At 44.6% G+C, this 14,198-nt stretch overlaps 1 protein-coding gene across 1 annotated transcript; it reads right to left on the reverse strand.

Annotated features, from left to right (window-relative positions):
• Nucleotides 1–793: 793 nt before the first annotated feature.
• On the reverse strand, nucleotides 794–8,970 carry CCK (cholecystokinin). The gene is made up of 3 exons (XM_053410488.1): nucleotides 8,765–8,970; nucleotides 6,585–6,833; nucleotides 794–1,736 (listed from the first exon to the last, which is right to left on the reverse strand). The coding sequence occupies exons 2-3, from the start codon at nucleotides 6,829–6,831 to the stop codon at nucleotides 1,606–1,608; spliced, it is 378 nt and encodes a 125-aa protein (XP_053266463.1). The 5' UTR covers nucleotides 6,832–6,833; nucleotides 8,765–8,970; the 3' UTR covers nucleotides 794–1,605.
• Nucleotides 8,971–14,198: the final 5,228 nt, after the last annotated feature.

Genomic DNA, 14,198 nt, shown 5'->3' on the forward strand with positions numbered 1-14,198 from the left:
CGCCCTCTGTTGAATTCTACTCTGTAATGGACAAGACAAATCTCTTTAGCGAAATAATTGCCGTCACCACGTCTGGGTTCTCCTTGATTTTGAAGCCAGAGGCACTTCAGTGTTATGAAATTTCCCGATAGCACGAAAGTACTCAGTTGTATATGTGCTTTGCTTATTTATATCTGATGCAAATGAGATTCCAAAAAGAAGAACGTTGGGCTGTTACGCCCTTCTAGCAGGCAGGTTTCCACAATGCAGCAATTCCAGAAGCAACTGGAAACTGTTTTATACTTTGAATGCCAGTGAAAAATATTATGGGTTAGTATCTCCCTAACACAAGTGAGTTGTCCCCCGGAATCCAAACATATATTCTCCTCCTTAAATTTGTCATGCTTCTCTGTGATACTGTTGATCTCTTGAGAGGCTGTAGGGTTGCCCTGTCTATTACTTAAATTCATTTTTTCCTGTGGGAAATCATAAAATAAATAAATGATAAAATAAATAAATAAGTGTGCCTATAATACCTTGCTCATGTTTGGAGTCAATTAAAGCTGTTTTTTGTTTGTTCTTGTTTTTAAAAACCATTTTGATTGCTCCCAGTGCAAGAAGGTTTTCATATTTAAGACTGCAATCCTGTACACCTGGGGGTGAGTCACATTAAATGTAAGGAGGCTTACTTCTGAGTAAGATTTCACTGCAAACTACTGAATGAGCTTCACCGTAATCCCTCTAACCGTATTTGGGGTGGGAGGTGCAGGATCTTCATTTCGTATTTCGAAACAAATGTATAAGTCACCACGAGGCAAGGAATGTTTTGTTTATTCCAGGATTAATCACTGTAGCAGAATGTTCACATTCACTTCACAAAAGAAAATAACCGAACCATCCTCACATATGTTAAATCAGAAATCAGTTCCATGTCCAACGCTGCTCTAATTAAATAAAATGGGGGTAGACTTTGAACCCCCTGAAACCATATGCAAAAAGCAGCTATTTTAGTAAGATACGTCAAATCCAAGATTTCCACACCAAAATTTAACATCAGTATCACCTTTGCATTGAAAATTGGGCATAGAACCTAAAGTTGAAAATGCTTAGCTGCTGCTGAGACACTCATTCTATTCACCAGAGATTTATCAGAATTAAATTTGAAATGGATTCTCATAACCATTGAATAAAGCTTTTCATGTTGATATCTGGACAGATTGCCTCTTAACGCCCGTAGCAATTTTTTTGGTATATATAACGTGCTCCTTTGGAAGTTGTTCAGATTAACAGTGTATGAAAGATGTGAGGGTATTTTCCTTCTGCAGTGATTGTGACACACATCAACAATTCTGGCGATCAGACGACAGAGGGATGAATGAAATACTTTTTAATATGTCTACAACCGAGTGGTAAGAAACTATAGGAGAAAGATAGTATTTTTTTTCTGGAAAATTCTGCATATGTTTATATAATATATATTGCATTGTATAGTTTTACAGACAAATTTACATCAAATACATATGTTTTCTTTTAAAACACTGATTCGAAAAGGATGATAATTTCCCCCCCACCCTGTACAGAAATGGGACTTGATTTTCATTTCTTTTAAGCATAGTTTGAAACTCTCTAAGAAGAGTACTCATATTCTTCAGCACTCCGGCGTCCAAAATCCATCCATCCCATGTAGTCTCTGTCTCTTATTCTGTGCGTCGGGTCAAAACTCTGCAATCCCATCACAGAGACCTTTCCAGAAGCACCTTGGGGAAAACAAGAAAATAAAGAGTGAAATAGAAGTACATGTTAACTATCGAAATAATAGAAGAAAACCCGAAAAGTAATTGCTTCTGTTTTCGAACGCACCTCAGAAGTCGAATGGCTTCCAAGGCTCATTTCTCAATTCCCCCCACTGAACTTGCTGGCAGCCCTTTGTGCCTCGGTTGTCAAATGTTCGGAAGTCGAACGGTCTTCCGGAACGGATGACGTTCGACAACCAAGGTTCCACTGTATATGCAGGGACTATGGGGTGATGCCTTAAACACATACAAAACTGCTAATTACTATCTGTAGCCATGCAGGCAATACACTTCTCTGGTCAAGAAGGAAGGAGCAGCTTTAGTTTAGTTTAGTTTATTTAGGGCCAGTGTTGTAGAAGCATCTCTGCGCTGAATGTAGAACAGTTTTGCAAAATAAGGATAAGTCCCTGTTCTGCCACAAAGCTCACTGTGGGCAAGTCACTGATTTTTTAGCTAACCTACTTTACAAGGTAAGGTAAAGGTAAAGGGGCCCCTGACCATTAGGTCCAGTCATGACCAACTCTGGGGTTGCGGCGCTCTTCTCGCTTTATTGGCCGAGGGAGCCGGAGTACAGCTTCCGGGTCATGTGGCCAGCATGACTAAGCCGCTTCTGGTGAACCAGAGCAGCGCACGGAAACGCCGTTTACCTTCCCTCCGGAGCGGTACCTATTTGTCTACTTGCACTTTGATGTGCTTTCGAACTGCTGGGTTGGCAGGAGCAGGGACCGAGCAACGGGAGCTCACCCCGTCACGGGGATTTGAACCGCCGACCTTCTCATCAGCAAGTCCTAGGCTCAGTGGTTTAACCCGCAGCGCCACCCGCGTCACTTTACAAGGTAGTTGTGAAAATAAACATGTGATAGTTTAAGATGGACTGTCCTGAACCCCTTGAATGTGATAAATGTATTAAAAAGTATAAGAGGCTACTCTTTCTGCACGGGGCACCTTTTAAAATAAAATAAAAAGATTTGCCTACTTGTTCGTACGACGACTGGACAAGTCAATACAAATGTGGCTATTGTGGAAACTTCCACCTTAAAGGCACAAAAGGGTGTGTGATCTTGGGCTAGGGGCAGATTGTTCCGGTAACAAAGGGCCTTCTGAAATCGGTCAGAGTGCTTCTTTTTTGTCCTCTCCGCACTTCAGTTCTCATAGGTTCTTGTGAATATAATGTAGGAATGACTAGGAAAGCCTTGGGAGAAATCAGTGTGTGATCTGGGCTGGAGTTCTTGCTCATAAGCAAGTTCTACTGGAATAAATTTGAGTTTACTTCTGGATCAAGTTGTTCTCAACTGGGGTGTTCTATGCTTTCCCCTCTGACATTACAGAGAACTTATAAATATGTAGATAATCCAACAGGATAACATCGAGAGAGAAACCAGTCCAGGAGACATGCAACACAACCCTATGCATGTTTACTCAGTGGTAAGTCCAATGGATCTAATTAGGTTTCTACCCTAGTAAGTGTGCCTAGCATTATAAAATTAGAAAAATCAGCTTGGGTTAATGGATCTTCACCTGTAAATTTAATGTATTATTAACATCTGTAAATTTAACAAATTATTTTAAGCTGCACATTTAACATATTATTAAATGCCTTTTATATTATAATAGCTGGCCCTTTGTGTATATATTGCCAAGTAGAATATACATTATTTTGGTCCTTGGCATCTAAAAGATGGAATTCTCTGCAATTCCCTGGACAGCCTTCATAAAAGCAGCTGGAGACCCAAGTTTGGGAAACCCTGATATGCATAATCCTTTGAAGGATAGATGTCTAACCTGGACTCTTGCGTCGAGAGAGTTCCATGGTAGAGCATCTAATTTGTGTTGTGTGCAGAAAGCCCCAGCTGATCAACCACTGGCAACTCTAGGTAGGGCTGGGAGATATTCCCTTCCTGAAACCATACAAAGCCACAGTCTGTGTAGCATTAGAAGGAACCCTGAGGATCATCTAGTCCAGCCCCCTGCAATGCAGGAGCAGACAGCTGTCCCATACGGGGATCGAATAGGCAACCTTCGTGTTATCAACACTGCGCCCCAAGTCTAACCAACTGAGCTATCCACCAGTGATTCCTCTGTTCCTGTTTCAGGCAGGGGGAATTAGAGGAACCTTGAGGTCCCTCCTGAATCCTAAGCTATGCAGATGTCTTTTGACTCTGCTCCGTTAGCACAGTGCCTTAAAAAGCAGGGGCAAGGAAAATAGCAGGAAAACTTTAAAAAAAACAAACCCAAAACACAATGCACATTGGTTTTACTGCTACCCATGCCTGACCATAGCTGTCAACTTTCCCATTTTCTTGCAAGGAATCCTATTCGGAATAAGGGAATTTCCCTTTAAAAAAAGGAAATGTTGACAGCTATGTCCCTGACCCCCCAGGGGTTAGTGGTTTGCTCTGTTTTTATTATGCATTTGGTTTTTATCTTGTCTTTTTATGCTGCAAACCACCCTGAGATCTGCGGGTGAAGGGTGGTATACAAATTTAAATAATAATACCGTATTTTTTGCTCCATAACACTACTTTTTTCCTCCTAGAAAGTAAGGGGAAATGTCTGTGCGTGTTATGGAGCAAATGCCTATGGATGGCGGGGGGATCTGCTGCAGTCGTGAGCAGAGGATCCATGGTTCCCCTTCCTTCCCTCCTCCGTGGCTCGCTTTGGTCACTTTGAAACAGCAAAGCGGGAGAAGAGCCACTGAGTGAGGAGAAGAGAGGGGCAGAGAGCCTGGTTACAAAGCACGGATCCACATGGATCCTCAGGATTTTTGCACTGGGTCACCCCAAATTCACCATCAGATCACATAGCATGTCCATGGCTACAGCCTGCACCAAAAAAATCACGCACCCACTGTTGCCTGGGGCCGCAGTGGTGCAAAAACATGGTTACAAAGCATGGATCCACGTGGATCCTCAGGATTTTTGCATTGGGCTACCCCAAACTCACCGTCAGATCACATGTCTGTGGCCACAGCATGAACCACAAAAATCATACATCCACTGTTTCATTTAGAATATTTTTTTTCTTGTTTTCCTCCTCTAAAAACTATGTGCGTGTTATGGTCGGGTGCGTGTTATAGAGCGAAAAATACGGTAATAATAATAATAATAATAATAATAATAATAATAATAATGCAGAGGTTTAGTGCAGATGTGCCATGGGCACTTTCAGGGTTCAACCCCTGACTACCATCAGAGAGGAAGTGAAACCTCTGCCCTGCACTGCCACTGTTCTTCATGGAGGAAGGACAGGGAAAGACGCAGGCTGCCTAACCCACGTGGACATTGGATGTTGCCTGTTGCATCCCCTAAACTGTGTGCCTGGTCCAAGCCCTCTTTACACTGGGAGGTTGGTTGCCTCACTCTGGAACAGTATAGCTCTGAGGACTGAGGCTCACGTGCTCAATGAGAGCCAGACAACTGCTCAAGTCCAGGGCTGCGCTGTTGTCAAGGCTCCTCCTGCTCCGTACTGTGTGAAGCCCTGGAGGTTTGTCCTGAACACAGGGCTGGCTTGCCACATTTCAAGTAAGTGAATTAATACACACACAGCCATTAAGTCCTGAGTCTAGAATTACCTAATGGCACCGCAGAGACGGGGGAAAGCCCCGAGGTATTTTCCAGGCAGTTTAAGCACCATCTGCCGGGCAGTGGTTTCCAGAGGGAGTTATCTGAAGAAGAAGGAAGGACAGAGCTTTCCAGACAAGGGGAAGGCAAGCTGATCTGCTCCAAGGGGTAGGAGTAGACACCTCATGCCCAGACAGAGGTCTTCTCCGACCTTTCATCACCCCCAACCACCCTTCTCTGGGCTACCTCTTAGCTGCCATATTATCCCCTTCCCATATTCTCTCCTTCCTGCCAGAGACAGTCCTACCATTAGGCAAAGTTGGGCGACTGCCTCAGGTGGCAAAAGTTAGAGGGAAGGGACAGCTGTTCTTCCTAAGCTCTCTGACCCTTTGCTGGAGAACAGAGCTGCTTTTGCTGCACGGCCCATTTCCAACTGCTAGTCCAGTCAGCTACTGAATGCAGAACGAGGAGGGGGCACCATCTCATCCTTCAACTCAGGTGGAAAAATATCTTGGGCTGGCCCTGTTCCCTGCTTACATAACAGCCTGCTTGTTCTCTGCCTTATCAGCCGGATAGCTCAGTTGGTTAGAGCACGGTGTTGATAACACCAAGGTTGCAGGTTTGATCCCCTTATGGGACAGCTGCCTATTCCTGCATTGCAGCGGGCTGGACTAGATGATCCTCAGGGTCTCTTCCTACAATTCTAGAACCCTAGTTTGCCTTTGTTAGGATGAATGTTGCAACAGCAAATGAAACTTTAAGAGAGTCATTTGGACTCAGATGATGTCTCTGCTTTGTGCTCCATTGGCATGAAGGGAAATAACCCTGCCCTATTGCCTCTCTCTATCGTTTGAGCTTTAGAGATAGACTGCTACTGCACGAGGAGGTTCTATTTTGCTGGTCGGAAGGGCTTGCATTGGCAGAGCTGAGAAGAGTCAGAATGACACTTTCTGCAGATGAAACTGAGCAAGGGTGTGATAAGGCTTGTCGGAGTAGGTGAAACCTGTACACCCCTCTTTTAAAGGCACCAGCCACTCTTGTATGCATTGAAGAATTGACCTTTTTAATCAACAGAAGCCCTTTCCCCTGGCTGGACTAACAAGATGCAACCTCACTGCCTGGGCTTTGCGGAGGGGAAATCATGATAAGAGAGGTCACCCTGCCTTCCATTTGAAGCTATTCACGTGTTGAATTTTACAGGGGTATTTCTTTGACATAGTATACTTGGGTAGAAAAATGATTCAAAATATACCTCTCCGGGCTTGCTGGAGATATTTGGCCAGCAGAGCTCCCAGGTTAGCCTTTGGGTCAACGTTGCCGTCCAGCTGCTGGATAGATTTCCCAGAGCCAGGAGTACGGACATGCCGGTAGGCTTCCAGCAAGCTCTTCTCGAGATCGGTAGCCACAGGATTGGCATTGTGGGACCCTGAAGTCTGCTGCCCCAAGGAGCTTGTGGACAGCGCAGCCAGGAGCAGGCAGATGCAGACCCCACTGTACATAGCTAGGGAAGAAAAGAAAGAAGAGATTGTCAAGGATGCTAAAAGGCTCCTTCACACACACCATAGTCTACTTCCAAATCAACAAATATTCTGGCAGCTCAATTAGACAAGGAAGAGATGCATTTAACTGCCTCTGGGGACTAAAGACCATAGAGATCCATACCCCTGGTTGATTATGGCTTGAGCAAAGATAACCAGTTAATCCTTGGATGGGGGACCAACTGCTTTGACCATCTGAAACCATTCTTTGCTTTCCCTTTTGCAGTGCTGGCAGGGGGAAGCACTTTCCCCTCTTTTGAAAGTGAGATGTTCTGCTTTGGAAAGGCAACGAAATATTTACTATATTAGCATGGTTCTGGTTGCTCTGAGTCACTAAATGTCATCTCTACATCCTAGGGAAAAAATACAAAGAGGTGTTGACTTCCTTCCTGGATAATGTGAATGCATGGATCTACACCACAAGACCACACTTTCTGCATCCTGCCTTAATTTATCTGGAGTAAATGTATACTTGCTGTTCCAGTTCCAGGTTTGCACTCTGGTAAGTAGAAAACTAGAAAAGCTAAATTCACCTTTGAGAAAGAGAACTTTTATTCAGCATTCTGGCTGTGAATAGGACAGAGTAACTGAGGCTACAATCCCGTATGTAAGTCTCACTGAGTTCATCAGGACCTGTTTCTTAGTAGACATGCATAAGCTTTCAGAATAAAAGGTATTGGTTGCCATTAAAGCAGTCTTAGTTATGTGTCCCTTCAGAATACATGTGTGTGAAATACACAACTAATGCTTTTGCTGTGTGTGTGTGTGAGTGAGGATGCTTTGAGGGAGTGAAGTCGACATGTCTGAAGATATTTTTTGTGAGAGGGTAAGAAATGTAAAGTGAAAATTTGATTTTTGTGCAGACCCCACAAATTGACAGATCTAGTAAATTCACATGCATTATAGGTTTCAATACAACACCTGTTTCACATACATCTGAGAAACAAGAATATGGTACACCTAAAAATAAGTCCCATTTGTTTTAGTATCATCTTGAGTTTAACCCAGCAATAAAACATAAATGCTTGCATTGGGCTGGAATGTGTCAAGATGTCTCTTACATGCTAAAATCACCAAACTCCTTAAACTTAAAAAGAAATTACAGCCCCAAAATCATTCAGCAGAGACTCTGCTGCAGTCATGATAAAAAAGGCAGCAGTGCCAACATCCAATCTCCAAGTAACAAATTGTAAGTGAGATACGAAAAAAGAAAGCAAAGAAAAAGTGTTACTTAAATAACCCAGCTGCTAATATTATGGTGTAGAGACTAAAATTCAAATTATACAACCTTTCCAGCCCCCCACCCATAACACATATGCCACTAAAATCCTATACACACTTACCTGGAAGTTTTATTGAATTAAATGTGGCTTATTTCTGAAGAGTAAGCACGTATAGGATTTCACTGCATGCAGAAATGTCATTCGGATTTTTAAAAAGACACCTGAATTCTGTCTGATAAATGTTGGGTTTGGGTTTTCAAAGAGATTTCACAGCCTGCTCCATATAAAAAGTTACTGTAACATTGCCTCTTGGTTTAGCACAGGCAACACCACCCAGCAGGAGCTGGAACTGAAAACAGCAACAGCCTGAAAACTCGGCTTTGTTGCCCAAGATGCTTCCTCAAAATGCAGTGAATCGACCCTGTACATGTTTAGTAAAAGGTTAAGAAAGGCAGAGAGGAAGAGTTTTTAAACTCAAAGTGCCTGTGAAGCCGCCTGCAACAGTTTGGAAGACCATCGCTGATTTCATTCTTACAGATTCTAAGAAAAACTCAGTGCAGTCTGAGAAACCCTTAAGTACAAAAAAAATGAAGCAAAGGAGCCAGCCACTAGCTGTTTCCTTCCCCCACACACCCTAATAGCAGTTTCTCAGTGAAATAATTATCTCCTACCTTCTAAATGAGGTGCAGGTTGCAGCTGTGCACAAGAGAACAGAGGCAGGCTCGAGGTTGTAGCTGAGCCCTTCAATGCTGCCCCTTAAATAGTCTGGTTCAGTGTCATCTGTTTGCACAGCTCTGACGCAAGGATGGGAGCACCACACCCTCCAATGTATGGGTGGAGGAAAGGCACTTGTATTAGGGTTGGGGGTGGGAGAAGTTGCCAAACAAAAGGGTTCAGTTCTGCCTCTGCAGCAAGCACGGCTTTGCTTCCCTGGCATGTACTTCTGCCCAGCAATGTTGCAGAGACTTTGACTATGTATTGAGAGAAGAAATGAGAATGACGTTAATTCAGGGGCACTGCTGGAGTGACTTTAATGCAGAGCTGTGGTGACGGCAACTAGAATTAATGAAGCTATCTTGATTAGGCATCCAAGTCTTTTCACAGGTACACAGCCAAAGCAACTGAGCACAACCCTTAATTTTGTATAGCTGTGATTCTATGCACATTCATTTGGGAATAAGTCTAAAAGGATGCAGAGGAACTTACTTCTGAGTAAATATGCATAGAGTTTGGATTAAGATTAGGTTTAAAAGTGATAGTTTTAGCGTTTTTATTGCTTTAAATCCTCCACCTCTCTCTCCTGAATATGTTCACAAGCCTGCAATCTTAAACAGATTCACTTGGGTGCACAGTCTAACACTGGAACAGGTAACATGGCTCCCTCACAGGGTACTACAATTCCCATCAGCCCCAGACAGCATAGCCAGTGGTCAGGGATGATGGGAACTGTAATCTGTAGCATCTGGAGGTCACTTTGTTGACAGCCCCTGGACTATCAAAACCAAACAAATGATTTGGGGGTCTGGGGTGCAGTCTTGTTACTCTATGGAATCCTGCAGGTGCTCACATTTGAAACAACTACTCATGGCTTGTCTTGTGATCTTAAGAAGACCAACGAGCTGCTTACAGATGAACTATAAGAGCAAGGAATAGCCAATGTGATGTCCTCTCAGTGTTGTTGACCCCTGACCATTGGACATGTCTGAGGCTGATAGAAGTTGCAACTCAACAACATTTGTAGAGGACCATATTGGCTAACCTTGCTGCAAGCTGTATCAAATTCATTGGAACTTCCCAAAGTAATGTGATAACTAATAATATAGGGTAGGTTGTTCTTTCGGCTTTTTTGAGTATTTTTAATCTTTGTTGGAAGCCGCCCAGAGTGGCTGGGGAAACCCAGCCAGATGAGCGGGGTACAAATAATAAATTATTATTATTATTCTGCACAATGTGTGCTTTGTAAAGCTGAACATTGTGCCTTTTTTGTAAACTGGTCAGAGGTTTTCTTACAATCAAGTGATATATAAAAAGGTAAAGGTAAAGGACTCCTAACAGTTAAGTCCAGTCGTGAACGACTCTGGGGTTGCAGTGCTCATCTCGCTTTACTGGCCGAGGGAGCCGACGTTTGTCCGCAGTTTTTCTGGGTCATGTGGCCAGCATGACTAAGCCGCTTCTGGCGAAACCAGAGCAGCGCACGGAAACACCATTTACCTTTCCACCACAGCGGTACCTATTTATCTACTTGCACTTTGATGTGCTTTCGAACCATTAGGTTGCCAGGAGCTGGGACTGAGCAATGGGAGCTCACCCCATCCCGGGGATTCTAACCGCCGATCGGCAAGCCCTAGGGTCTGTGGTTTAACCCACAGCGCCACCCAAGTGATATATACCTTATGTTAAATATATAAATTAAATGCCTTATGGCCTAGCACCATTTGGGGTTTGATGGGTAACCTGTGTGCCAGTTTGAGCTGATGAATATTAACACATATTGTCTGCCACTCACCCTCCTACTAGTATATGTGGAACTGATCCATTGTAGTTTATGGTTTGGAATCCAAAGTAAGATAACCATGATTTAATCCAAGCCACATTGAATTCAGGGGGAATTAAACTTAGTCTGGATCCAATGGTAAGCGACTACTCTGGAGACAAATGGTTTCTGATTGTATCTGCTGCATGAGAAGTTTAATAATAGTTATCTAAGAAAGTATTGATGCCAACTGGACTGATTCATTTCTCCTCCTCCTCTGGCAGCCTAAAAATGTATACAGATGTGCAGAGGTGGATTTAGGGGACAAGCTACTGGTTTGGTTGCAGCGGGAACGTAAGAGGCAGGAGGTGCTGAATTTTGGCACCAAACTGGATGCTGCTGAAATCTGAGTTTCCAAGATCTGCCACTGAGACGTAGTCTTCCTTATTGTAATGCTATGGAAAGGAAGCCCACTGCAATCAATGGTTAACACAAAGAATGGAAGGCTTCCAGATGAGCACCGGTTGTTTCCTGATTCCTTTCAAAAACCCTTTCCACTTTTTTTTATTTAAAAAATGAAATAAAATTCCAGACAGTGAAGTATGGGAAGCTGTGAGTAACAGACTCTTCACTGATCAGGAAGGGATCTCAGAAGTGGGTGGGTGGGGGGCAAAGAAAGGATGACAGCCACCTCCCCCCCCCGCAAGACATAGCGTCATAGAATTATAGAGTTGAAATGTACCCTGGGGATCATCTATTCCAACCCAATGCAATGCAGGAATCCTGCCCACAGCCATCCCTGGGTGAGCTCGAACTACCAGCCTTATGAGGAATGGTTGAAGGAGCTGGGTATGTTTAGCCTAGAAAAGAGGAGACTGAGAGGAGATATGATAGCTATCATCAAATATCTCAAGGGCTGTCACATGGAAGAGGGAACACGCTTGTTTTCTCCTGCTCTGAGGGTAGGACTCGAACCAATGGTTTCGTTACAAGAAAGCAGATTCCGACTAAACATCAGGGAAAGCTCCCTGACAGTAAGAGCTGTTTGACAGTGGAAGAGACTCCCTCCGGAGATTGTGGACTCTCCTTCCTTGGAGGTTTTTAAGCAGCGGTTGGATGGTCAACTATCATGTATGATCTAGTTGAGATTCCTGCATTGCAGGGGGCTGGACTAGATGAACCTTGGGGTCCTAATTCTATGATTCTATAGAAGTCCACCAATAATAATAAGCAGAATAAGCAGAAAGCAGAAATGAGCAAGGAGGAAAAAGTCAATAATCTTTGGCTAGGACAAGGTGCAGTAGTAGTAGTAGTAATAAATATGTCAAAGAGAAAAACAACTACCAGACTTTTAGAAGACATCTGAAGGCAGCCCTGTTTAGGGAAGCTTTTAATATTTGATGGACTTGTATTTTAATATTCTGTTGGAAGCCGCCCAGAGTGGCTGGGGAAACCCAGCCAGATGGGCGGGGTATAAAAATTATTATTATTATTATTAAAAACTTGGCCGTTTCCTCGCCACCCTTTGCCCACGGCGGAGCTCTCCAGGGTGCTGAACCAGTCCGAGCCAAGTCTTGACTTTCAGCTTTTAGGCTTCCCCGCCGTCCGGATCGTGCAACTTTTCGGGGTCCACGTCGGAGGGGAGAGGAATTATGGGGTGCATTGGGAGTGGCTTTCCTTCGTCCCCAGGGTTTCAGACCCGGCTCTTCCGGGGCTAAGAGGGGTGAAACCTGGGATCGGGGGCCAGACACCCCTTTCGTCGGAGCTGGGGCTCTTTTCTCCATGCAGACTGCTTGGAAGCTCGCTAGAACCCCGAGGTGCCTGGACGGGGCTTTTACCCGTCGCTTTAAAAAAGAAAAGAGAGAAATGCAAACACAGCCGCGCGGCTGAAACCTCGCCTCCTTCCCGGGCGGGTCCAGGGCGCTAAGAAGCTAGCAAACAGTCCCCGGGCCGGGCGCCCGTCCATTGATCCGCCCTGGCGCCGCCGCCGGACCAAGGGATCTCGCAGCGAGGCATCGATCCCAGCGCTGGATTCCCGTCCGTCTGTCGGGGGAGGTCGAAGCGGGAAGCGGTTCTGCAGCCTGGAAACGCAGCGCCGCAAAAAGGGAGACTCTAGAGTGCCCTGGGCTCACATCTCCAGAAAAGAAAACCCTCCCTTTGGTCCTCTCCAAGAAAAAATACCCGTTTACCTTCTCCTGCCCCGGATAGGATGGGGAGTCTCGCTGAACTCGCCCGGTTGTCCCTTTGTGTTTCGAACTTTTCTTTTACCCAGGAAGTTGCTTGGCGCAGCTCCTTCGCCCGCTGCCCTCGCTCAGTGCCCAGAGGCTTTGGAGCGACTTTGTCTGCCAGTGCAGACGCTGCGCTTTCCTCCCGAGACGCTACGCGGGCGGGGAGCTGCGGGGTAGAGGCGAGATTCTGCGGAGTGAGGGAGAACTTGGGGAGGGGGGCGGACAGCGGGGCCTCTCTAGTCCTTCCACTAATTAATTAGTTAGTTAATTACCTTTATATCTGCCAAGGAGCTCAAGGTGGCCAGCAGGTGTGCCAACTTCAATAAAATATTGGGGAGTAAGCCCCACCCCACATAATCCATCACAGGATGCGGCACATGCACACCATTTGAATGGCAATGCCCAACAACTTGGGGGGCCCCATAATAAACCTCAAATATTTTATTGGGGGGTCCCTGAAGGGACCTCAGCCCCTATGACTTGGCTCCTACAGTGGCTCGCATGGTGCCCCTCCCCCTCCCCGTTTCATCTTCACAACAATCCCGTGAGGTAGGTTAGTCCAAGAGACCGTGGCTGGCCCAAGGTCACCCAGTGATCTTCATGGCTCAGTGGGGATTGGCGTCCTGGTCCCCCAGGTCCTAGACCAGCACTCAAACCACTGCACCATCTTATCTGTTTCTGCTACACCGCACTAATTTCAGAGGTGAATTTATGAGTGTGTCAGCAATTTGCCCACCCCAAGGGCAGCTGCCAAACAATGACAGACAATGGAAGGCAAGAGGCAGGTGTTACCGAATTTTGGCGCTGCGCAGGATGCTGCTGAAGTTTTATTTTTTTTTTTTTTAAATATTTTTATTAAACAGTTTTTATAGCCACACAAACAAAACATAACAACGACAAATACATAAACAAACAATAACAGAAACAAAACAAAAAACAAGTATCATTTCATATCCTAATTTCTTAAACCTTTCTTCCTCGACTTCCTCATGCCTCCCTTTTCTGTATTCCAAATTCTAATCAATTACTCAGCAAATCTTCCCTTATTTTACTTTAAATTTAAGCTAATCTTCCTTATTCTCCTTGTCTTAACCATTGCTAATAGTAACCATTTACTTTCCAGTCCAACATCATTCTAACTTTCATTAATTTTGTAATATTTCTTTAGATAGTCCTTAAACTTTTTCCATTCTTCTTCCGCTGCTTCTCTTCCCTGGTTTCGGATTCTGCTCGTCATTTCTGCCAAGCCCATGTAGTCCATCACCTTCATCTGCCATTCTTCCAGTGTGGGTAGATCCTGTGTCTTCCAGTACTTTGCAATGAGTATTCTAGCTGCTGTTGTAGCATACATAAAGAAAGTTATATCCGTCTTTAACACCCCTTGGCCGACAATGCCCAAGAGAA

This window comes from Podarcis raffonei, chromosome 12, assembly GCF_027172205.1.
Source record: "Podarcis raffonei isolate rPodRaf1 chromosome 12, rPodRaf1.pri, whole genome shotgun sequence".
Lineage (NCBI taxonomy): Eukaryota > Metazoa > Chordata > Lepidosauria > Squamata > Lacertidae > Podarcis > Podarcis raffonei.